The 24,756-nt window shown below is 58.2% G+C and overlaps 1 protein-coding gene across 3 annotated transcripts in view; it reads left to right on the top strand.

The window, feature by feature from the left end:
• SLC4A9 (solute carrier family 4 member 9) overlaps nucleotides 1-21,659 on the top strand; it is a 38,854-nt gene extending 17,195 nt beyond the window's left edge. For 2 of the 3 annotated variants that reach the window (XM_075010104.1, XM_075010105.1), the window contains exons 12-22: nucleotides 630-685; nucleotides 1,323-1,511; nucleotides 2,812-2,925; nucleotides 6,852-7,013; nucleotides 10,042-10,220; nucleotides 11,774-11,846; nucleotides 13,098-13,166; nucleotides 13,958-14,131; nucleotides 15,116-15,271; nucleotides 19,202-19,290; nucleotides 20,817-21,659. In XM_075010104.1, coding sequence (XP_074866205.1) covers nucleotides 630-685; nucleotides 1,323-1,511; nucleotides 2,812-2,925; nucleotides 6,852-7,013; nucleotides 10,042-10,220; nucleotides 11,774-11,846; nucleotides 13,098-13,166; nucleotides 13,958-14,131; nucleotides 15,116-15,271; nucleotides 19,202-19,255 — 1,226 coding nt within the window. In that variant the 3' untranslated portion in view covers nucleotides 19,256-19,290; nucleotides 20,817-21,659. Of the gene's footprint in view, nucleotides 1-629; nucleotides 686-1,322; nucleotides 1,512-2,811; nucleotides 2,926-6,851; nucleotides 7,014-8,239; nucleotides 8,283-10,041; nucleotides 10,221-11,773; nucleotides 11,847-13,097; nucleotides 13,167-13,957; nucleotides 14,132-15,115; nucleotides 15,272-19,201; nucleotides 19,291-20,816 lie in introns of those variants that run through there. The other variant, XM_075010106.1, reaches the window with a different exon arrangement.
• The last annotated feature ends 3,097 nt before the right edge of the window (nucleotides 21,660-24,756 follow it).

Below are 24,756 nucleotides of genomic sequence, written 5' to 3'. Positions count from 1 at the left end.
AGGCCCTGCCCGCCTGCTTGTCTCAGCCTCCTCCCCGAAGGTCCCCCACCCTACGCTCTGCTGCGCCCCACCTCCTCCCTGGAGCAGGCACAGGCCATCACCGGCCCTGCCTCAGGGGAGCGGCTGGAAGGGAGGAACAAGCCAAGGGGGTTTGGGGCAGAGGCAGAGCATGGCCAGAGCCACAGTCTGCAGCCTGGTGGCCACCCCGCTTCCACGGTGCTTCCAGTCGGGTGCTCCAGCGATGGCGGTGGACCAGCCTGCCTGCCGGGGGGTGACCCATGCTGTGTCCAGGGTATTTCCCCAGGCATGGCTGGGCCTTCTGTGGGCAGGCTGAGCCTCATACACAGCACCCGGGCAGCTGAGTCTCGGCTAGCACCAGCCCTAGCAGATGCCACCGGCTGATCCCACAGCAGCCCGCCAGCCCCGGGGAGGAGCCTTGAGCTGACGTGGAGCACGATCCCTGCCCCCACCTGCACTAACGACTGGGGACCAGCCCCACCAGGGTCTCCCTCCCAGCCGCCCATAGGCCGGCGCGCTCTTGGAGCCCCTGCGGGCATTCAGGGAGATGCTGGCGGGGCGCCGGGCTTTGGAGCAGAGAAGAGACGTGTCTGACCCTTCCTCTTTTCCAGGCAATGCCTCTGTGCCGACTGACGCGCTGCTGGTGCCCCCTGGCAATGCCAGCTGGGTAAGGACAGTTCTCACCCACTGCTGGGGCGAGTCCTAGCAGGGCCCCTGCCCTGTGAGGTGTCACCCGATCCCTCCAGGACCAGGCAGTGCAGTGAGGGCTGGGCCAGGTCTTTTACCAGGGGCCTGGCATGGGGACCTGCTAGTTTCATGGCCTCCACGGATAAGGGTGCCCACCTCACTGAGGGGCAGTCCCTGGGGCTGGAGGGGATGTCCTTCCCACAGCTGCCTCGCCCTGCCCACCTTGGGGACAGCCTGGTAGCCGCTCCCTCCTGCGGCTTCGCTGCTTCCAAAGCACTGGGCAGCGCACGGCCCGGGGAAATCCGCTGTCTGGGCGCCGGTCAGCTCTTGTCTGTGAAGCTGTGGCTCAGTGAGCCTGGGCTGAGCACGGCAAGGGCAGATCCAATGGCCTCTCGCTTTCATCAGCACCTGCCAGGCCCATCTGTGCTCCCCTCCCTTCCCTGGTGGCCCCACCAGGCTGCAGCGTAATTGGCCATCCTCAGCCGGCGCCCACCCACCCATCAGCTGCCCAGGGGGCTCCCTGGGACTCCCCTGCTCCCCTCCCTTCGGCCAGGGGGTCTCCATCTCGCCCTGCGCCCCTGAGCTTCTGAAATCTCCCTCTGTCCCCGCGGCACCAGGGTCTGGAGGCTGCAAACTGGTCCCAGCTGACCCGGACGGAGTGTCTGCGAGTGGGAGGCCACCTGGTGGGGAACAGCTGTAACTACGTGCCTGATGTCACCTTCGTGGCCTTCATCCTCTTCTTGGGGACCTTCCTCTGCTCCATGCTGCTCAAGCGCTTTAAAAGCAGCCGCTATTTCCCCACCGTGGTGAGTGCTTTTCTTCCCCCCCGGCTCTCCAGGCTGAGGGCACTGTGGCAGGGGGCAGCTGCCCCTTCCTGTGCAAGGCTCTGTACATTTGCAAGGCTTTGTGCAGATGACGCCTGCTCCTTGGCTCCCCCTGGTGGAGGCGAGCAGCACAGCCGCAGGCAACCGGCCGTGGTGGGAGCGCCCCAGAATATCCCTACAAATCAGGAGCTTTGCTTTAAACGTGGCAAAGTCTCCAAGCGTTGCTCAGCCCTGCAATGGCTGACGGAGGCTGGGGACTTGCTGAGTGCTGGGCTGTCTCCTGGCTGTGTGTCACACACTTATAGGGTCTCCCCACTAGTGCTCAGAGTGATGGCACCAAGAGTGTGGGCAGGGGGCGGGGTGGGGGCAGGAAGCAGAATTATGCCCATTTTACAGATGGGGGAAACTGAGGTCTGGGGCGGCTGAGGCCAAGGTTCCCAACTGTGATTACTGCCTGTGGGGGCCCAGCAGAACCCCAGTGCGGGAGGGGGGGTGGTTCAGGCTGGACACTAGTAAAGGAGGCACCCTAAAGCAGTGCTGCTTTTGAAACTGTCAGCCAAGGCCATCACAGTGGGAATGATAGGGACAGAAGTCAGGGCCCCAATGCTGTATGGGGCCAACACCACCCCAGGGGCAGCTGGGAAGCCCTTCTCAGTGGTGCTGGGCTTCCCGGCTCCCACCAGGGAAAGGGCTGTTGAACCTTCGTCTGTGGGCTCGGAGCCCTTCAGCAATGCGGTGCGTCCACCGGCAGCTTGCCCTCGATCAGAGCTGGCAGCTTTCCTGGTGGGTGGGGAGGGGGGTGCTGGGCACGTGTGGAGGCTGGCAGAGAGCCTGGGCCTTGCTGGCCACAACCCACCCGACTTTACACTCTCCAGAAATAGCCTCCCCAGCGTCCCCACGAACGGTCTGCCTGCAGATTCCAGCCGCTGCCCGGCGCTGCCAAGAGCTATCATTAGCACTCGCAGCAGGGGCATCCGGACCCCTCATTACCTCACCTCCTGCCCCCAGCGTCCTTGTGGAGGTCACAGGCTTTCCACCGGGGGTGGCTCTGGGGCAGGTGGTACGCCCTGGAGCGCACAAGTACCATGCGTGTGTGAAACAAAGCCGGGCCCAGCCTGGGTCCCAGTGAGCCAGGAACGCTTTGCCCCCAGCCTGGAGGACTGTAGTTGTGCGTGGGACTAGGCTGCTCCCAGCAGGCCGGCGCGGTGGTGTTGGGGCACCTGTTCGCCCCGCCGGGGAGATCTGCCTCCCCAGTCCCCCGTAGCTTTCTCTGATCTGGCAGGTGCGGAAGCTGGTGAGCGACTTCTCCATCATCCTGGCCATCCTCCTCTTCTGCGGGATTGATGCCGGGCTGGGGCTAGAGACCCCCAAGCTCATTGTCCCCAGTGAGTTCAAGGTGAGGCCAGTCGGGGACAGCTGGGAAGGGAGGTCCTGGATGCCAGGGGGAGGAGGGCTGGCTTGTGGGGGCTGGGAGGGGTATGTGGGGGGGTGACAGATGGGGGAAGGCCCTGTGCATGGGACACCCTCATTAGATTCCGGGGCATGGAGGCTGTTTGTGGAGCCCATGAGAACAGGGCTGGGTGCTCCCAGGTCACTGCCAGCTGGGGCACAGCCTGCGGCAGTGACAGGGCTCAGCACGCGGAGGCCGGCCAGAGCCCAGGCCCGCTGGGAGACCTCGCCCCGCACTGAGGGCGGAGCTGGCCGCATGCTGCTCTGCTCCATGAAGAAGAGCTGCAGCCGGATGCTGGTGGGTTCTGCTCCTGTGGGGACCCCTCCTGGCACCAGAGCAGACTGTGTTTCTAGCCAGGCCAGAACTGCAGGGTGTGCTCAGGGCTGAGGCTGGGGCTGCACAGGCCTGTGCCCAGCAGAGCCTCCCGCTAGGCTGTCCACAGAGCCCCGAGCAGCGAATTCGTCCTGGGTTGCTGTGGGCCAGCCTGTTCTTCTGCAAAGAGCACGACCGTCCGGCTACCACGCAGTCTACCGCAGGGGGCTGACTGGCTCACGCAGTGGCACCTGTAGGCAGAGAGGAGACACACAGCTGCCCAGGGTCCCCTGTTGACTGTCACCCATAACCTGGTCGGCCAGCCACAGCCACGCCCCACGCCGCTCAGCCCTGCTCGGTGGGCCCCCGCCAGCGTTCCCTGGAAGCTGGGCGCTTGGGAAGCCTCCCAGGTGGAACTCCAGCTGATGAGCAGAGGGCCTGCAGCCAGGTGTTGTGTTTCTCTTGGTGGTGCGCATGTGCACGGCCTTGGTGCACATAAAATTTATTCCGCACATGGATGGAAAAAAATCCGCACATGGATGGAAACAATTAGAGGGAGCATTGGCCCCCACCTCCCTGGGGACAGCCCAGGGCTCAGGTAATGACATACCAGGCTTTCCCCTTGGCAGCCAGTGGGAGTCAGAGCAATGGGAGGCTGTTGCCCTCTGAGCACAGGGCGAGACGTGAGCTAAGTGCCCCAGTCCGGCGCCCAGGAACCCTGCACGCTGCAAACCCCTCTGTTGCAGCTGGCATGAGTAGGCAGCCTCAGCAGAGACCCCGGATGCGCCATGGAGCAGCAGACCCCATAGCATGGCTGAGGCATGGTGCCAAGCTGGTGCTGAGTGACCCCTGCCCAGCTGCCAGCCCCGCTCTGGGGCACAGGGCACCCTCCGTTCACAGTAAAAGAAAGAGATCCGCTCTGCTCAGCTCTGTGCTACGCTGGGCCTGTCTCATTCCCTCCATCCCAGCCGTGTGCCAGCTCCTTCAGCACTCGTGAGGGCAGGTGGGCAGGACCCCTGAGCCTGCAACTCTGCCCAGCAGCCCATGCCTGCAGGCCGAGATTGCCGGCTTTGGAGCTGGAGCCCAGGAGCCATCGTGCCACCGGGGCTTGTTGAGACTCCGGCAGAGCTTGCCAAGTGCCTGGGACTCGGAGGGAGCTGCAGACCATGAGGAGGTGGCAGAGACCACCGCATGACACCCCTCCCACAGGGCTGGGTCAGGCCTGCGCCGAACCAGGACCTTCTGCTGAGCCGCACGTGCTGAGCCAGAACCTTCTGCTGAGCCAGGCGTGCCGAGCCAGGACCTTCTGCTGAGCCAGGCGTGCCGAGCCAGGACCTTCTGCTGAGCCAGGCGTGCCGAGCCAGGACCTTCTGCTGAGCCATGGGCGCCGAACCAGGACCTTCTGCTGAGCCACAAGTGCCGAGCCAGGACCTTCTCCAGAATGGTCCAGTGTGTCACGGAAGCCATGGAGGAAGGAAGGGAATGGGACATGTCACGGGGGAACTCCCCCTTCCTTGGCTGCAGCCCCAGCACCGCCCTCAGTCACAGCTCAGCATGGCCCAGGACAGCGGGCCAGACCGGCAGCCCTGGGTGCTGACTGCCTTGCATTAGCTGTGGAGCAAAGGGGCTGTGGCAGGGCAAGGGCCCTCCTGGTGCCAGCATGCCCCACCCTGCCCAGCCCTGGGCATTCTGAGCCAGTCCAGTTGGGGGCAATCAGGGACAGGCGCAGTCGGGGTGCCTGGCCACGGGGAGGACCCATGTAAGTCACAAGCCACCGGAGGATAATGGCTCTCCTGGCCTCTCCTTCAGCTTCTCTGCATGGCCCCTGGAGGTACCCGCAGACCGGCTCCCTGGTCCCCCACTGGCTGCTCAGTTGCAGGGCCAGGAGGGGGGTGCAGAAAGCTTTGGTTTGCATAGCCCCCTTCACTTGACCCCCCCCCCCCCGGCTCTGCAGGGTGACTCCCATCCCGGGGGGAGGCGTGCTCAGCCAGTCCCTTGGTCTATAAATACCTTAGCACCTGGCCCCACACCAAGCAGTCACGTAATCATGCAAACGAGGCCACAGCAGGCAGCAGAGCAGGAGACACCGGCTCATGTCTAGGCCTGGGCTCCCCTCCCCAGGCCTGGGGGTGGAAGAGAGTCAGCCAAGGCGGCAGCACGAAGGCGCAGGCTCCTGGGCCACCCCGAGCACCCTCCCAGCGCATCGGACTACGGAGGGAGCTGCTGGTCCCTTCCTCCAAGGGCCACATGGCAAACACGGGGTTAATGCCAAGGCTGAAGGGGGTCGGGCAAGGCAGCCTGGCCTGGGCCAGGCGGCTGTGGGGCATGTTTGGCTGAAGCCCAGGGTGTGTTAAGACATCAGTTACAATTAGGGCCTCTGGCAGCTTCCAGCTCTCAAAGGGTGTTTCTTAATGAAACCAAAGGCAGTGCCCTTGGGGCCAGGAGGTCCTGTTATCCCCACTTTAGAGTGGCATCAACTGAGGACTTACGTGTTTTGCCTAACATGGGATTTCCTCCATGGAAAAGCTGGGAATGGAGAATGGGAGGCGTCTCCCACAGTCAGGCTCTAACCACTGTCCCACGCTGCTCTCTCTGCCTGCATATTTTTTAAGCACTGGGTCTGTTCACATTCATCTTTTTCCGGAGGGAAGCATCAGGCCGCCCTCCTTACCAGGGCTGTCGGATTCCATTGCCTTTGCCTGCAGGGGCTGGTTTTCAGCCCCCATGGAGAGAGACAGGGAGAAACGTGGGCACAAAACTGTGCCTGACCTGCATATGGACTGTGGCAGATGCATGGATGTGGATTTGCGGGGGCCCTCCGCGAGGCAGACGTCTGCCCTGCTGGCACAGGCATATGTACCCCTGGCTGGGTGTGAAAACTGACTGGTGTGAAACTACTGTTGCCAGCGCTCACAATTGCAGATGTCATGTTTTTCCTCAATCCCCAGCTCCGGGAGTCAGGTGAATACGGGATAACCTCAGCTTTCTTTTAAAAAAGTTTTAAATCCAGAAAGCAGAGAAAGCGCCCCCCACACTTATGGTTTTCTAATAATCTCTTGGTTTAAAATCACTCGGGGGAGCCGCCTCATGATTTCTGACTGTTGGGTGGTACCTATGAGAGACTGGGGCCTGGATCCTTTCTGGATCTTCCAACTGCACAGGACTGGTCCCCTCCTCCGGCATGGGACGGAGGCTCTTGTACAACAGCCAGGAATAGCGGAGAGGGGTTTACATCAGTCGGCTGCAGGATAGCCTGCAGTGGCCACAGACGGGGCTGCTCACCAGCATCCTGGGCTTGGCTCGGCTGCGCGGGGGGCCTGGCCAGTGCCATAGTGCGGGGCAGTGATTGCCATGCACTTGGCCGGGAGAAGTGTTGCACGGTGACCGGGCTGGGAGGGGTGTCAGTGAGCTCAGCAGTGCTGTGTGTTGCCCGTTGTGGGATAACCAGCTGGGCTGGTGCTCTGCCCTACCCAGCCCAGGCCAGCCCCAAAGCCCAGTAGCCAGTGCAGGATAGCAAGCTGAGCTGTAATGTGCAATCTGACCTCTTGTACCCCGTGCAGCCCACCAACCCCCAGCGAGGCTGGCTGGTGTTCCCCTTCGGAAAGAACTCCTGGTGGGTTTGCCTGGCAGCCGCTGCGCCGGCTGTTCTGGTCGTCATCCTCATCTTCATGGACCAGCAAATCACCGCTGTCATCCTCAACCGCAAGGAATACAAGCTCCGGGTCAGTGCGGGCAGGCCGGGCTGGGCATGGCGAGAGGCTGGCGGTGTGGGACAGGCCGGGCTGGGCATGGCGGGAGGCTGGCGGTGTGGGACAGGCCAAGCTGGGCATGGCGAGAGGCTGGCGGTGAGAGACATGCCGGGCTGGGCATGGCGGGAGGCTGGCGGTGTGGGACAGGCCGGGCTGGGCATGGCGAGAGGCTGGCGGTGTGGGACAGGCCGGGCTGGGCATGGCGGGAGGTTGGCGGTGAGAGACATGCCGGGCTGGGCATGGCGAGAGGCTGGCGGTGTGGGACAGGCCGGGCTGGGCATGGGAGGAGGCTGGCGGTGTGGGACAGGCCGAGCTGGGCATGACGAGAGGCTGGCGGTGTGAGACAGGCCGAGCTGGGCATGGCGGGAGGCTGGCGGTGTGGGACAGGCCGGGCTGGGCATGGCGGGAGGTTGGCGGTGTGGGACAGGCCGGGCTGGGCATGGCGGGAGGTTGGCGGTGTGAGACAGGCCGAGCTGGGCATGGGAGGAGGCTGGCGGTGTGAGACAGGCCAGGCTGGGCATGGCGGGAGGTTGGCGGTGTGAGACAGGCTGAGCTGGGCATGGCGGGAGGTTGGCGGTGAGAGACATGCCGGGCTGGGCATGGCGAGAGGCTGGCGGTGTGGGACAGGCCGGGCTGGGCATGGCGGGAGGTTGGCGGTGAGAGACATGCCGGGCTGGGCATGGGAGGAGGCTGGCGGTGTGGGACAGGCTGAGCTGGGCATGGCGGGAGGTTGGTGGTGTGGGACAGGCCGGGCTGGGCATGGCGGGAGGTTGGCGGTGTGGGACAGGCCGGGCTAGGCATGGCGGGAGGTTGGCGGTGAGAGACATGCCGGGCTGGGCATGGCAGGAGGTTGGCGGTGTGGGACAGGCCAGGCTAGGCATGGCGGGAGGTTGGCGGTGTGGGACAGGCCAAGCTGGGCATGGCAGGAGGCTGGCGGTGTGGGACAGGCTGGCCCGGGCATGGCGGGAGGCTGGCGGTGTGGGACAGGCTGGCCCGGGCATGGCGGGAGGCTGGCAGTGTGGAACAGGCTGGCCCGGGCATGGTAGGAGTCTGGCCGTGTGGGACAGGCCAGGTCCAAGCCTGGCAGGAGGCTGGCGGTGTGGGACAGGCCGACCTGGGGCTGAGAGGGTTGGTTGTTGTAGAGGGAATCATACAGGCTCGTGCCCTATTCAACACCTTGTGGGTTTCCTTAATCCCAGGGCTCCAGGGAAACAGTCGTGTCTGCCCAGAAATTGGCAGCTGGTAGGTTCAATCCCCTCTGTTCTGGGGGCTGTGAGGGCGGGCTCCCTGCAGGCTGTGATGCGGGACCTCACCCTGCGGCCTGGAGGGTAGGGCTGGGAGGCCTTGCGTGCAGGGTCCTGGCTCCGCTCTAGTCTCCCAAGCACTGGTGCCCAAGGCAGTGCGAGGGGCTGGGCTGCCAGGCACCCACCTCCCCTGGTCAATGCGGATCAGACTGAAGGGCCAGTCATGCCAGGCCTCTGTGTCCCTGGAGATGCAGCTCTCTGGCTTGACGTAGTGATGGGCACAGGCAGGTCTGGCTCCGAATGGAGTTGTGCCCCTCAGCAAACCAGGCCCAAAGGGATATGGGGACATGCAGAGCCGGGGAGGGGCACGTTGCAGCTGTTCCCCAGCCCATTTCTATCAGCACAAAGACTCCGGCCTACAGCGGTCTGCTCGCTAGTCCCTCAGAGTGGGCTCCATGCAGACTTGCCATAGAGGGAGAGGGAAGAGTTACTTGTTCAGCCAGATGTTTTGCTGCCTGGATCCCACCACTTGCCTGCTGGCGTCAGGGGCAGCTTCACCTGGAAGGCTGAGTTACAGCGGGAACAGAGGGATGGATGGATGCACCAATCTGCCCTTTGGACCCTCTGCTGGACAGGGTGTGAAGATGTGCAAGGTGCTGGTTCAGCCTGGCAGACCTTGTTCTTCCAAGACTCAGATCTTCTGCACACAAGTCATAAGTGGGACCCATGGAGGAACAATTCAGGCTTTACAGATGATTGGTCCCCAGCATCCCGCAAATCCTACTGACTAGCGAGTGCATTTGCGTTACACTGGGGTTCGATCACGCACAGTGGGCTAACAAGAAAGAGGCCTAAGAACATAATCGGACGCTATCAGAGCAAGCCTCTGCAGTGACCAGGGCTCGCTCTCTACAACAGGAGTACTTCTACGCATAAGTACTATGCTGGGACTCCTTGTAGCTTTCAAAGAGATGAACGGGCAGAAGCAAACAAAAAATCCAGATGCCCTGGAGAGAGCTAGGCCCTCCTGGGTCGTCCCTCTAGGTAGTGTTAATAGCAGCTCCCTTGTTGCCTGAAGGCACCAATCGCTGGAGTATACGGTACACCTGCAGTCTGATGGGATCAGAGATTGGGTCTCATTCTATGCCTTGAGCCTAACAGGAATGAACCAGGATCCTGACTGGATACATTCTGTTTTCATTGACTCATTGAGAACCAGTTGGTTTCGGGCTGGGGGTGTTGAATTATTTCCCTGACTGGCTGGTGATGTTTTATGGGGCAGAAGTGTGATGTTATTTAGGCAGCTGAAGGGGCGGGTGGGTGTCTAGTGAGGTTTGCAAAACCCTCCAGGAACCTGATTCCCACCGATCTCCACCAGCAAAAACGAGACTCCTCCCCCTCGGCCATCCCATGGGTAAAAGCCTGGGGACAGGTCCGGCTGTGGGAGCTGGAGACTGCTTTACCCAAGGGAGGAAGCAGGTCCCAGAGTCAGGAATCTTCCCTGGGAACATCCTACCCCCAGCCTCTAGCAAGGGACTGTCCCTCAGATGTCACCACTGCTCCCAACTCGCCTGCAGTGGCAAGGGGGGAGGTGATCTCTGCTGGCTGGTGGAGCCTCCCTAGGACCTTGGCTGCGCCCACAGAGATCCTGCTCCGGTCATAGGATCTACACGTGCATTGGAAACAAGGGTCACCCTTGAGTCCTCCTTCGCTGCAGGCCAACACCTCCCGGAGCGTTGATGTGTCTCTCATTCCAGAAAGGGGCAGGTTTTCACCTGGATTTATTCTGCGTTTCTCTTCTGATGATTCTCACCTCTGTGACGGGCCTCCCATGGTACGTGTCCGCCACCGTCATCTCCCTGGCCCACATGGACAGCCTGAAAATGGAGAGTACGATCTCTGCGCCAGGAGAGCAGCCCAAGTTCCTGGGAATCAGGTACTGTGCCCCTTGCCCACGAGCAGCAAGACCCCTGTGCAGAAGGCCTGGTGCTGGACAAGAAGTCTGTTGGGGAGAGGTGGCCCTCTTGTCTTCCCAGCCAATCTGGCTCCAGGCTTTGGAGCTCAGGGTACAACAGGAGCGAGGAAAGACCCTCCCTTCTCCGAACTCCTCACTGCGCAGTTGACTGGCTGCATCTTATGGGGGAGCTTTTCCCTCCTCTAAAACACCCGCCACCAGCCCCTGCTGGAGGTTGGGATTTTGAACAGACGTCTGGACAACGTCCTCTTCTAGGTGAAACAAGCCAGTGAATGGGCAGGCACGCAACCAGCTCCCACCATCCAAATCAGCTGTCAGCTGGGAGTTGCCTGTTGGCTAGGAAGCTCTCTAGGTGCTCTCGGCTCGCTGGCTGGGCCTGTGTGCCAGGCCACAATACCAACTACTAAGTAAACGTGGGGATTCTGTTACTAGTTTCCCTCTCGGAGCCATCCGGCAATGGCTTGGCTCCTTTGTAAGCCCATCTGCTTCCTGAAGAGCCAGTTGCCACAGTGCAGCTTGAGCCAGCACCAGGGAAAGGGCCAGGCAGACAGCCGAAGTTTCCTCCTGGACACCACTTTGCTCCCCATTTGCAACGCCTGGTGGGACACTGAGGCAGAGGGCTGAAGGCTGCTGCTTCCCAGCAGGTGGCTCTGCGAATAGCACAGCAGAGCAGCAGCCTCTGCACAGCCCCTTCCCCTCCCGCCGCAGGCTTTGCTTACATTCCGGTTTGCTGAGAGGCAAAGGGGACGTGGAGCCCTGGCAGGGGCTTAGGGTACAGGGTGGGAAACTATGACCTGCGGGCCACATCCGGCCCATTGGACCTTCTGATCTGGCCCTCGAGCTCCTGTGGGGAGCGGGGTCCAGAGATGGCCTTGCCCTGCTCCACACCTGCACTGGCTCCATGCAGCTCCTGGAAGCAGGGGCAGCCAGGGGGCTCCACACACGGACCCCGTCCCCAGCACCAGCTCTTCAGCTCCCATTGGTTGGGAATGGCAGCCAATGGGAAATGTGGGGCGGTGCCTGCACACAGGAGTGCACAGAGCCGAGTGTCCCTGGCTCTGCTTGGGAACTGGAGTGGGGTCCGGCTGCTGCTTCCATGAGCTGCTTTAGGTAAGCACCACCCAGATCCTGCTCCCCCAAGCACCCCTTGTGTTCCAACCCCCTGCCCCAGCCGAGAGCCCCCTCTCACCCGCCAACTCTCTCTATCCCAGCCTGGGCCACCCTCCTCCCCCGAACTTTTCCTTTCCAGCCCCACTCGAGAGCCTGCATCTCCTCTTGCACCCCAACCCCCAACTGCGTGATCACCCCCGGCTCCCCACACCACTTCCAGCCACATGTGACCCTCAGGCCAAAAAGCTTGCCCACCACTGGCTTAGGGGACACTGCAGCACCCCTGCGTGCAGCTGGGGGATCATGGACTGGGGCTGGAGCATCCCGGGCAGAGATGGGTGGGGTAGGAGCTGTGGTTGGAACAGGACATACCAGGGGTCTCACAGCAGGCGTGTTGTCCACAGGGAGCAGAGACTGACGGGCCTGATGGTCTTTATACTCACTGGAATGTCGGTGTTTTTGGCCCCGCTCCTCAAGGTAATTGTTTTGTGGTGTGCAGTGTTATCGCAGAAGTGGGGATGGGCCAGACCAGACCAGGCTGGGCTGGGCTGTTAGCACAGAGCCCACAGCTGCTGGTTTGTTCTCAGCTGACCTGCACGCCTCGAATCCCAAGGAAGTCCCAGAGAGTGGCCCATGCACTGCAAGGGACCTGTGCTGCCTCACAGCCCCTCCCCCAGCTCCCCCCATCCCCCAGTGCCTGCTTCACTTCCTATTGGCCACACACAGGCCAGAGATCTCCTTCTACCTGCCCAGGCTGGTGCTCACCTGGAGACCACAACGTGTCTGGTTTTCCTCTCCTCATACAGGCCCCAAACACTACCTGCTCTGCAGCGCTCTACCTGAGCGTCGCTACGTCTGGAGCAGGAGGTGTGAACTCCAGCCAGAGCCAGCGGAGCCAGGCCTGTGCAAGCAATGGAAGGAGCTGGCCAACCTGTGCAATACTGGCCCAAAAGGCTAGTAATACACCTGGTGCGGCTGGCCCCTCCTGCCACGGCTGCATTCTAGTTCCAGTGCACTAGCTCTGGTCCAGCTGGAATTATACCTTTAGCCAGATGCCTGGCCATGCCTTAAAGTACACAACACAGTATGTGCCCGTCCTCGAGGAGGCAGAACCAGAACGTATCTTGCCCATCTGTCCTCTTTCTGCAAAGACCACTACTATGCAGTGAGCTTTTCCTCCTCTGGTGTAGGTCTGAGCACAAAGCAGGTCTCCCCCTTGACCTGTTGCTAACAACTGCATCTGTAGGGTAGCTGGGGCAAGCAAATCTTAGTGATACTACCTCTGATTTGTCATCAGATGAACAGTTCAGGGGATAGTGGGGTAGGAGGGCAGAGTTAAGGGTGTTTTTGGAACCTTTATTGAGAATTTCCAGACTTTCAAATACTTGTGGTTTGAAAGCGCTCTCAGCATGATTTCCTGCTTTTCAAACATCTGGATTTTGATACCCATGACTTTCTAGCGGGTTGTTTTCTGCAGTAGCTAATCTGTCTTTACCACTGTAATGTTTTCTTAACCGAGTGTGCTGCCTAGGAATATATCCAAAGTTTGAATTCTTTATAACCGTTCAGCAATCACCATAAAACCAGACTGCAGTGTCTGACGTGAAACAACCAAATAAACTGGCCACGCTTGAGGACTGATCTTATGGAAGACAAGTCAAGTCTGTAAGTCTTGTGTAAGGGAAGCTACCTCTGACCATGCTGACGCATCTTGCTTGATTTCTGCAGTACATCTCTATGTCGGTGCTGTACGGTGTCTTTCTGTACATGGGTGTGGCTGCTCTTAGCAGTATCCAGGTGAGTACAGATCAGTCACCTTTGACATTTCTGCACCAGTTTCTTAGTGTTCTTCTATGGGTGTGTAACACTGACAGACCTGGGGTTGCCAGCACCAGGGATAAAACCTGTGAGCATAGGGTCTAAAGCCCTGCACTCTACCACATGAGCTAAAGGCCAGCTGCCTCTCAGCCAAGGCTGTAGAGCAGAGACTTCACTCACCCCCAGATGAGGTCTCAGTACCTGTGCGTACTACCGGTGGATTGACTTGAACTGAACTGATGCTTGAAGTCATGACCCAAGCATCACCTGAAGGCAAAGAAACCAAAAGGCAACTGAAAAGAAGCCAACATTTGCTTTCTAAACTCCCCTGATTTGCCCATCCCACTTATGATTTGTGGGACCCGAATGTTTGGGCTGGCAGCTCTCTGCGTCATCGGAAGGGTCTGCTCCCGGCAGTTCTCCCTTTCGAGATCTGAGCTTGCTGTAGACCTTCAGTGGGGTTTGTGGCCTGCAAATCAGCACCACAGAATTTTCCTAAAGCCTCTCCCTCTTAGCACAGCAAGTATCCGTGGGAAGACCTTGCCCAGAATCCTCAGGGGGAAGCGGGGGTCAGTGTCTGGAGTGTGAAAAGCAAAGCCTGGCAGATTGCAATCTGCAGACCTTGGGGGCTCCAGCTCTCCTCGCCACAAAGACATCCCACTGAGGTGTGCAGGCTGCATCCTGGGAACCGGAATGTCCTGTCTCCTTGCTGGGCCCGGGCTCCCCACGTGGTGCCTTATGACTGTTTGTTTGCCGCTGTTCCCTTTCAGTTCATGGACAGACTCCAGCTCTTTCTGATGCCCGCCAAACACCAGCCTGACTTCATATACCTTCGGCACGTGCCCCTGCGCCGAGTGCACCTCTTCACCCTCATCCAGCTGCTCTGCCTGGCTGCGTTGTGGGTCCTCAAGTCAACCGTCGCTGCCATTATTTTCCCTGTGATGGTAGGATGTCCTCTTAGCTGAGCAGCGACGGGCTCCCTATGCCCGGCAAGGCCGGGTGGCTTTCCCTCTATGGACAAGGGGCAGCACTTGTCTGTCTTCATCTCCTCCCTGGTCCCACTTGGGCATGGCCCAGAATTAGCCAGCTCCTGGGCCTCGGATAACCCCTCATCCTCGGGCTCCCTCCCTCTGCCCTCCATGCAGTCCCATGAGACAAGGCCCTCCCCTGCTGTACCCCCGGGTGTGAGAGACCCACAACATGCTGTGGGTTCCCCGACACACTGCCTGCTGCCCTGTGTGTAGAACTGCCTTTGGTGAGCATCTGGAACCTCCAGCTGCGGGAGGAACACAGAGGCCTCCATCATGGCCACAATGGGCCACCCCTATGTTCTGCAATGGTTCCTGGGCAGTCTGAGATCGCAGTGCTGTAAATGGGACTGAGGCCCCCGGTCGGTATGTTCTCTCGTGACAGCTGAGGGCTGCGGGCCTGTCTCTGTCTGTCCGTCCCCAGGAAAGGGCATTTGGTGCCTTCAATGGTCTGGTTTGGAAAGGTCTAGGCCTGAAGCGTGGACTCTCTGTTGCTGGAGGCATTGAGGGCCTGCAGTTGCTGCTATTGGCAGTGGAAGTGTTGCTGCTGGTTGCAGGGATGGGATCGGGTCTCAAAGGGAGACCTGGGGAGAGGGACTTGACCCTGCGCTGGCAGGGGACGTGAGCCATCTCAGCAATAACACTTTGCCCATATAAAGCAGCTTGAAATCCCAAGGCCTCAAAAATCCCTCTTAACTACTGATTTAGCCTTGCATCCCTGCAACGGGGTGTGCCCACATTACAGATGGGGAAACTGAGGCAATGAACAGCGCTGGGTCTGGGCCTGAGGCACCTGGCTCCAGTGCCTGACCACTGAACCACACTGCCTGCGGGTCACTGGTTGTTCTCACTGCGCCCGTCCCTTGCGCAATGCTTACTTGAGCCTTTGCTTTGGCCCAGCTGCTGGCGCTGGTGGGGATCCGGAAGGCGATGGAGTGCGTCTTCTCCCAGAAGGACCTCAGCTGGCTGGATGACGTCATGCCAGAAAGAGACAGGAAGGAGGAAGAAGAGAAGCTGCAGAGCATCCCGGAGAAAGAGGAGAGCGACAGTGAGGATGTAAGTTGGGGGCAGCGAGTTGCTCACCCCAACACATGGGGAAGGGAAGGGTTCCCTCGCAGGGCCAGGCCTGGGGCCTGGCCTCTTGCACCTGCTGGAGAAGCACCATTGTGGGCCGAGCGAGCCCATGGCCTGGCTCAGGGAATCCCTCCGGTAGGCTGCATGAACGGGCTTGCTGAAGGGGAGAGGGGTAAGGCGTGGGGGGGATGCTCCATCCCCACTGGGGCTCCTCAGAGAGGAGCGAGCCTAGCGGGTGGCTCAGGAGAGCGCCACTGCAGCACTGAGTGTCTGCGGGCTGGGAGGGACTTTGCAGGGAGACTGCGGCTCCCCCAGGAGCACTAGAGCCCAAGAGGCTGCCTCAGCCCCCTTTCCACCTCGGTGCCCCACAGCCCACTTCTGCTAGCTCTATCATGCACTGGAAAGGCCGGCCGAGCACTGCAGGCTTTGCTCTCGCTTGGCTGGGCCAGAAACACATGGCTGCGAGCAGACAGCAATACAGGTGGGGGGGCTTCTCTGCAGCCGCTCCCCTTCCCCGGCTCCTGGGCCCTGCCTGGGGCTGAAGTTGCCATAGGAACAAGCTGCCAGGCCTTTTACATCGCAGGGGAGATGACAGACGGTAGCAAAGTGGCCAGCACAGACCTGCTGCGAATGCCTGATGAAGCAGTAAATTATTTATTGTGCTAGCGCCAGATCTGGGCAAGGCACCAGGCGCCAATTCTCTCCCCGTAGCGCTGGGAAAGGCTTTGGATGTGATCCCCCGGGACATTTGCACTGGCAGACCAAGGAAATGTGATCTAGATGGACTTGCTCTTGAGTGCGCGACTGGTTGAAAGACCACAGTCAGAGGACTTATCAATGGTTTGCTGTCAAACTGGGTGCGCGTTCCTAGTGGGATCTCACAGGGCTTAGTCCTGGGTCTGCCAGTCATCAATATATTAATTCATGGCTTGCACGATGGAGTGGAGAGCTCACCGTGCTGGTGGAGCATGGAGTGGAGAGCGTGCTCACAGTGGAGTGGAGTGGATGGAGTGGAGAGCGAGCTCACCATGCTGGTGGAGGGCACCAACCTGACCCAGTGGATAGGGGAAAGCTGTAGTCATAATATATCTTGATTTTGACAGTATCATGTAACATTCTCATAAGCCAACTGTGGAAACGGCCTAGGTGAAGTTGCTGTAAGGTAGGTGCACAGCTGTCTGAAAGACATACTCAAGGAGGAGTTACCTGCGAGGAGGTAACTGGCTCTGCGGAGCGGGGAAAATCAATGGATGTGATTTATCTGGACTTTAGCAAAGCTTTTGATACCGTCTCCCACAATATCCTTGTCGGCAAGTTAAAGGAATGTGGGTTGGATAAATGGACGGTAAGATGGATAGAAAGCTGGCTAGAAGGTCGGCCCAGCGGGTAGTGATCAATGGCTCGATGGCGGGATGGTGGTCAGTTTCTAGTGGAGTGCCCCAAGGTTCAGTTCTGGGTCCTGTTCTGTTCAACATATTTATCAATGACCTGGATGAGGGGTTGGATTGCACCCTCAGCAAGTTTGCGGATGACACTAAGCTAGGCGGAGAGGTAGCTACGCTGGAGGGTAGGGACAGGGTCCAGACTGACTTAGACAAATTGGAAGACTGGGCTGCAAGAAATCTGATGAGGTTCAGTAAGGACAAGTGCAGAGTCCTGCACTTGAGCCGGAAGAATCCCAAGCATTGTTACAGGCTGGGGTCCGACTGGCTTGGTAGTAGTTTTGCAGAAAAGGACTTGGGAGTTGTAGTGGGCGAGAAGCTGGACATGAGTCAACAGTGTGCCGGTGTAGCTAAGAAAGCTAATGGCATACTAGCTTGCATCAAGAGGAGCGTTGCCAGTAGATCCAGAGAAGTGATTATTCCTCTTTATTCAGCTTTGGTGAGGCCGCATCTGGAGTACTGTGTCCAGTTCTGGGCCCCCAATTATAGGAAGGATGTGGATACACTGGAAAGGGTCCAGCGGAGGGCGACCAAAATAATTAGGGGGATGGAGCATGTGACTTGTGGAGGGAACTGGGACTGTTTAGTCTGCAGAAGAGAAGACTGAGGGGGGACTTGATAACAGCCTTCAACTTACTGAAGAGAGGCTGGAGAGAGGGTGTTCCCAGTGGTCACGGATGGCAGAACATGGAACAATGGTCTCAAGTTGCGGTTGGGAAGGTCCAGGCTGAACATTAGGAAAAACTTTTTCACTAGGAGGGTGGTGAAGCATTGGAATGGTCTCCCCAGGGAAGTAGTGGAGTCCCCATCCCTGCAGGTGTTTGTCTCACCTTGACAAAGCCCTGGCGGGGGCTGATCTGATGGGTTTCGTCCTGCTTAGAGCAGGGGGCTGAACTCGATGGCTTCTTTAGGTTTCTTCCAGCTCTATTGTTCTATGATTCTACGATTCTATGGGAGGATATATCTTGTAGGGTTCTGCAGGGCTCCGTCCTGAGTCTAGTTCTATTTAATATTTTTATTAAGGACTTGTATAACACAATGCAGCGTATGCAAAAAAAATGTGGATGACATCAAATTCGGAGGGTACACAGGACAGGCTTTGAGTCTGTAATCACCTTGACAAACTGGAGAACTGCTCTGAAACCAATAAGATGAAATTCAAGAGAAAACTGCAGAGAACTTCACTTAGGAAGGAAAAATCAAATGCACAGCTACAAAAGGGGGAATAACTGCCTGGTTGGGGTATTCCAGAAAAGGAGCTGGGGGTAACTAAGAGTGGATCACAGGCTCAATAGGAGTTAACCGTGTGATGCTGTTGTGAAAAAGAGGAACACTTCTTGAATACGCCAACGAGTGTTGTATTAGAGGCAGGAGGTAACTGTCCAGCTCTGCTTGGCTCTGATGAGGCCTCAGCTGGACTTGTGTGCCCAGTTCCGCACACTTTGAGAAAGATTTGGGCAAATTGCAGAGAGTCCAGAGGACAGCAACAAAAATGAGAAAAGGTTTAAAAGATGTGATCCATGGGGGAGGGTTAGAAAACTGGACGTGTTTCATCCTGAGAGAGGAGACTGGGGGAAGCTGATAGCCGTCTTCACAGATCTTAAGGGCTGTTCTGAAGAACTCAGTTTTGGGGCATCCCTGTTGTAACACCTGGGCCATCTCCTCAGAGGTGCTGAGCACAACCAGCTGCAGCTGCCACCAGTGGTAGCTGCTGCAGAGCACCGCTTCTGAGAACATCAGGCCCTACGTGTCTGAAGGTAGCTGCCCAGGACCACAGGCCACTTGGGAGGCTGAGCGACCCCAAAGACACTCAGTGATAGAGCTGGATGGACATTGAACAGATTTTTCCGCTTACTGGCAATTCCCCAGAACGTAATCAGGAAGAAAAGCTGTTTCAGGCCAAACCAAAACCAATTATTTTAACCTTTTAGAAAAAAGTTGTTGGAGGTTGGCTCAGCCCTTTCATTTAGCTGGTGAGCATTTATTCTCGTCTAGATTTTAGATCATAAAGTGAAAGGAAATCTGGGAACAGAAAGCCACTTCCACTTGAAAAAAACAAAATATTCTGGGTTTTTAACCAAGACAATATAGTGAAATGGACGTGGCTTCACAGCCTGGAGCAGGGTCCCCCCATGTGCCAGAGTCAAAGTATTTTGCCCAGCTCTGGTGGGTGGTTGATCTAGAAATAAAACCCCAGACTCTCTGAGCCCCGTGCTGGCCACACCAGCTCTAGAGCGGTAGAGCAAGTTAGTGGTTCCTGGGCCACAGGGGGAGCACATGACCAAAGGCACAGCAAACACAACTGCATCCGACTTTCTGAGCAAGACTGAGTAGCAGGTTGCAGCAGAGACACTCGCTAAGGCAGAGCGCGTGACTCTAATGCGAGTGGAGAGTGCAGGTGTCCGCCTTGGAAGGGTTTGTGTGACAAGCCACAGTAATACCTGCCTTGGCCTCTGCTTCCTTCCTCCAGTCTGAATTAATGTATCAGGAAAAAGGACCAGAAATCAACATCTCTGTGAACTAGAGGAGTCCGGCCTCGCCGACAGGCCAAGACAAAAGGTGAGGGACAGTAACTCATCTGGGCAGGGGTGGGCCCCTGGGCCAGCTGTGCTGCTGCTGTCTCTGCGTGGCCACCTGCATCCTCCTCCTTGCGAACTGCGGCCGTTCAGCTCCTGACAGCATCAGGCCCCAGGATGTCTTGGAGCAGTGTAGGTCACCCTGACCGAGAGGCGCTTAGCTGCCCTAGCTCACAGCTCCTTCCATCCACCCCACAGGGCTGGGGCTGCTGCCACACAGAACACTTCAGGGGCTCACAGCACAATGGAGGGGGTCCTACCCCAGCTTCTGTCTTGGACGCCTCTCTCTGATTCCCCCCAGGACAACCAGTGCGTGCCACAGCAGGGCTGGGGTTCGCGTGCTACCAGCTTCCCCTGGGGCGTTTGGCGGCACAAGAGATGAAGGGCCCCTGGCTGTGCAGCAAGGCAGGTGTACCCAGACCGTAGCCAGTGACTGTGCCCAGAGCGCTGCGTGCCGCCAGCAGCACCGTGGGTGTGGTCCACGCTGCACACGTTGCGTGCAGTGGCAGGAAGCAGGACGCCCGGCCGACATGCTCGGCAGACCTTGCAACACCTGGGCTGCCTTGCACAGGGGATGCGGACACACCTCGCTCACTTGGCAGGCTCCTGGCCCTGGTGCTCTGCTGGGCAACTGCAGCGTGGCAAGGATGTCCTTCCAGACGGTCCTAGGCCATGCACCTGTGGCAGCAGGTCTCTCTCAGGAGCGCCTGCACCACTAGGCAGCTGGGCAGGTGCACGAGAGCAGGTGAACTGGGTCGAGCAGGCGCCAACAAGGACTTCACAGCTGCGGTAGCAAAGGTTAAGTGTCTTTGAACACGCCCCCGTCCCAGCAGCTGCCGCAGGGTCATGCAGGCCGGGCAAGGCAGGGCATGTTGCAGAGCGCTGGAAGGAGGCCTACGCCACGCCGGGATTTCTAAATGGATCTGAGGAGGAGCAGTGTGTTCAGGGAGGCCGGGCTTGGGGAACAGCACACCCACAGCTTTCCGAAGGGCGGCTGCATGGGAGGGCAGGGCCGAGGAGGCTTTCGGAGGCCTTGCCAAGGTTTCCAAAGGATGTGACAGCTGCTGCCCGTCAGTAGAGGAAGGCAGGACGTGGGACACCCCAGTGGAGCCTGGCCGGGCCTCCCCTCACCCAGTGGCAGGGGGTCTGGGGAGTGCCATAAAGGGAGGCAGGAGGCAGTCAGGTCTCTCGCCCAGAGGGACCAGCGAGTGGTGGGAACTGAGCCAGGGCTGGGGATGAGGGTTCTTGTTTTCAACCCTCCGTCCATGGCGGTGGTGGGGCGCTCTGGGTTAGGAGTGGCACCGAGTAGCAGAACTCAACAGCTGGCAGCTGATGGTGTTCTTGGGTCATCTCGCAAATACCCAGGACTGTAGCGCGAACAGCAGCGCAGCTGTCTGCCCTGGTGCCAGCTGCAGCTCTGCACAGGGATTGGCTCAGCACTTCAGCGTCCCTTGTGATTACACTGGGGGTTGTGACTGTGTTTCCTTACCTGACTCCTGTGCTGGGCAGGGAGTGTTTCCTGGTGGTCACGATGCAGGAAGCAGACGAGCGGTCCCACTCCTGGGAAGAGGCTGGACTCCAGAGCTCCATCTGCAACCAGGAGCTGACGTGGCCGGGCCGTGGCTGGTTTGCAGCACAGCCGCAGGGCGGGGAACGAGGGATTTTCAGATTCAATTTCCGGAGCAGAATGGACAAGGGTGTGTCTTTCCCCCTCATGTAACCTGCAGTTCTGGGAGTGTGATGATGCACCAAACCTCCTGCCTGCCCAGTCCCTCCTGGACACCTGCAGTTGTCCTAGAGGCAAGGTGGGTGAGACAATAGCTTGGATTCAATGGGGCCAACACCTCTGCGGGCTCTGGGACGAGGTGGGAGAGGCCTAACTCCCTTCCCCTGAAGAGGCGGGGCCAAAAGCAGAAGGGGCGGGGCCTAAGGCAGTAAGCCCTTAGTACTGCTCAGACCGCAGTGCTGCCACAGCCTTTGGAAGGGGCCCAGAGCTCCAGGCTCTGAGGAACTAGCAGTGGTGGTGGCAGGAGCTCCAGGCTCCTTTGAACCTCCAGGCCTGAAGCAACTGCCCCCTTGACAACTCGCCCCCCCAAGTCCAGTGGGCCTGCTTTGATTGGACCGACTGCCTTTGGTGAAAGAGACAACAGAAGGCCTGAGCAAGAGCCCTGTGCTTGTCCCTTTCCCCTCCACCTTGTCTCTTTGGCCCCTGAGCTAACGAGCTCACTCCTGCCTGCTCCTGAGTAGCTTCACGAAGCCAGCAATACATGTACCTATCGTTCTATTTATTAAAGTGCTGCAATTCCTGGGTCCCTGGCTTGTGAGCTTTCTACAATCATGCAATTAAAGTGAGAGCAGAAACATTGCCAGACTGGTTCCTTTCCCTCTACTCACAGGATTCTGCATAACTGGGGAGAATAATTAATACCAGTACCAGTGTTTCCAATGTCAGAGTCACACTAAATGCTACGAAACGCCCCCCCCTGCTCTGCTGTCCTGTGCTGTCCAGGCGCTCAGGTTTCTCAGAGGGATCACGTTTGACTAAAAGGAGGGGGCCAGACTCACTCTTCACTGCACCTTGTGAAAACTGTCCCTGGGGTGTGTTCAGTTTGTCACCCGGCCCCTTCCCCTGGACACCTGTTAGGCTCTAGGGAGGATCTCCAGCTCTCAGCCAGATCACTGCTCTGCCATGTCTGAGCGGGTTCCCCACTCCTGCGCGGAGACTCTGACTGGTCCTGGGTAGCAAGCCCCTTCCTGGCTGTCAGCACAAAAGAGGAATCAGCACCAGAGAAGCATTCCACAGATGGGTTAAAGCTCTTCCTTCAGGGAGTCTGTCAGGCTGTGGCCTTAAACTGAGTTCCCAGGGAAACTTATAGAGGAACAACCGCCTCAAGCAGTCACCTGAGGAGCTCCTGCCTTCAGCCAGCCCCTTTCCAGAGGCTAGAAGTCTGCTCTCTTCCTTGGCCTACCATCCTCTGATCTGTAGCCCCATCCCACACTTCAAACAGTGCTCACGCCCACCCTAAGGGGACACCGGCAGCCAGCCCTGCAGGGAGGTGTTGCTACATCTCGTCAAGCAGGAGCTCAGTGCAGACACATTCCATCACAGCTGGCCATAGAGTTCTATGTCCTCAGCTCTGCCCAGCCAGGTGGGCAGCCCACACAGAGCACAGGTCCCAGCAAAGTGGCTGCGATGACATGGAGCGTGGCAGTGGGGACCTGTTGTTACCGGTGGCTGCAGCGCTGTAGTAAAGGTAGAGAAAGCTGAAGCTGCCTCCATTTTATGCCAATTTGTTGCAGCTTTGAGGTGGGAAAGTTATCCCCCTGCCTACCCTGGCTAGTAACGGCGGTCCCCTGGCCGGGATAATACCACGTGGTCGTCCGTGCTTGGGATCCAGGGTCTCTCTCTCATGGGGTTAGCGCCGTGCTCATCCCAGGCAACACGTGTTTGCAGTTGGTCAGGAGAGCACCTCAGTCGTCATCCTATGACTGCTGATGAGAATAGCAAAACTGCCGTTGACCTCAGCAGTGCAGGGCCAGGCCTGAGGCTCCTGTGAGTCTGGTTCATCTCTGGGGGATCTTGAGTGGAGCTGGTGCTCTGGGGACAGCAGACTGTGGCCTGATGGTGAAGCATTTTAAAACAGAAAACAAACTCAGAGTCTGCGTCCATTTGGTGCCAGAGATGCCAGCTGTGTGCTCAGGCTCCCTGGCCCCTCTCAAGTAGGCTGATGTGTCTGTTATATGTGTCCCTTGGCTAGCTGAGGCCTGCTAGGTTCCAGGGTACAACCAGTTACCTGTGGAAGGCTAACAGTGCACCAGCCAAAACCAGAGCTGCTCTCCGGCCAATGGGAAAGTGCAGCCGTGCTCTGCTGCAGGGCCGCTATTGCCCCAGTACGGCTCTGGGGATGCTGTCCGGTGCGTTGGCCTGGCAGCTGATGTGTCCCTCGTGCTGCATGGTGAGTTGTGACTCTCCTGTCCGGGTTTACATTTTCCTGGATTCGGAAGCACATCCAGCTCAGGCAGTAGCAGAGCATGCTGGTGGGCAGGGGGAGGCTTTGGGGGTTAGCGGTCATACTAGCCAGTATGGAGACCCATGCTGATGGCCCCTCCATGAGGTGAGCTGCAGCACCCACAGGGGAGGGAGCCAGCATCTGCCACCTTCTCTTCATCACGCACGCATGGGGAGCAGAACAGCATCCCCATTCACTCCCGGCCAGGACTTGCTCCTCCACCAGCGGTCAAGAGATGGGAAATCATTCATGGCTCCCAACGGGGAGTTTGCGGGTCTTCAGCTGGCATCCCAGAGTGGAATTCCATTTCCTAGCTGAGTGAGTTGTGCCGTCACCACCCAGGCAGCCGGGCTGGAGAAATGCACCACCCCATTGGCTAGCAGGGGTCGGCATCCGCTGGAGGATGTATAATATGAACACACCTGGGAGGGGAGAATATAACTCCACTTAAATCCCAACTGAGTCTGAGGGGACCGTCCTACCCCAGCCTCCTTGTTGAGCTTGGCTGGGTGAATTCTCACCAGCTCCTGCTACAGAAGCTACACCTGCCTGGCAGAAGAACTGCGCCTTATCCAGCTTGGATTCCTGACCTATGAAACGTGCCGGACCAAGGTTATTGTTATACAGACACCATTAATAACTAGTTGATAATATTGACAATGAGAAGAGAATTAATAGAAACCTGAACAACAACAACCTGACCAGCATTGGAGCCAGGTTCTTCGTCCACCAGCGTGAGATTGAAATCCAAAGCTCCTGAGATACTTTTCAGAGAACTAGTGAAAAGAGTCGGGCAGAATTCCCCCTCTGATAAGAAACATTCCACTTGCCTAACCTCCTGATCCCTGGCGCCCCCGTGCTCTCAGCTGGATGTAGTCATCTTCACTTTCCAGCCTAAATTTTTGTGTGGGTGTTGCTTTATGCTGTGAAACAGCTGATAAGTCCAACCCCAGAAGCAGCTGCATTTCAGTCCTGGGTGAAGTGAGCCCATTGTATCATTTGTGCCCCACGCCACGCATGACACTATCAATTCTTTCTCAAGTGACTAATCGTACTCATGTGAGAGGTGCCCTTGACATGAATGAAATCCTCCTGTGAGAAGGGACAGTTTGTATGGGGGAGGACTGGCAGGACAGGGCCCTGAGTTTGTCTTGTAAAGGCTATTCTGGGATAACACAGAGCAACATCTAATGTGATAGCATTATATGGCCTTTCATTGGCCTCTGTGACGATTTGGGAGCCATCAGATGGCCTGCCATTTACTATTGTTGTAATACAAACAGGGAGAGATTTAAACCCATACAAAAATGACTAGAAGGGATAGAGCCTTGAAACAATGTAGCATTCTCTCCTTCCTGCCCAGATAAAAAGGCACCCTTGTACACACTCTTGGTTGGCTTCAGCAGAAGTCTTAGGGCAGCTGGAGCTGCCAAACTTGC

Source organism: Carettochelys insculpta, chromosome 15, assembly GCF_033958435.1.
Source record: "Carettochelys insculpta isolate YL-2023 chromosome 15, ASM3395843v1, whole genome shotgun sequence".
NCBI classification, from domain to species: Eukaryota; Metazoa; Chordata; order Testudines; family Carettochelyidae; genus Carettochelys; species Carettochelys insculpta.
Note: the sequence above shows the minus strand (reverse complement) of the source record. Positions and strands in the feature narration are given on the sequence as shown.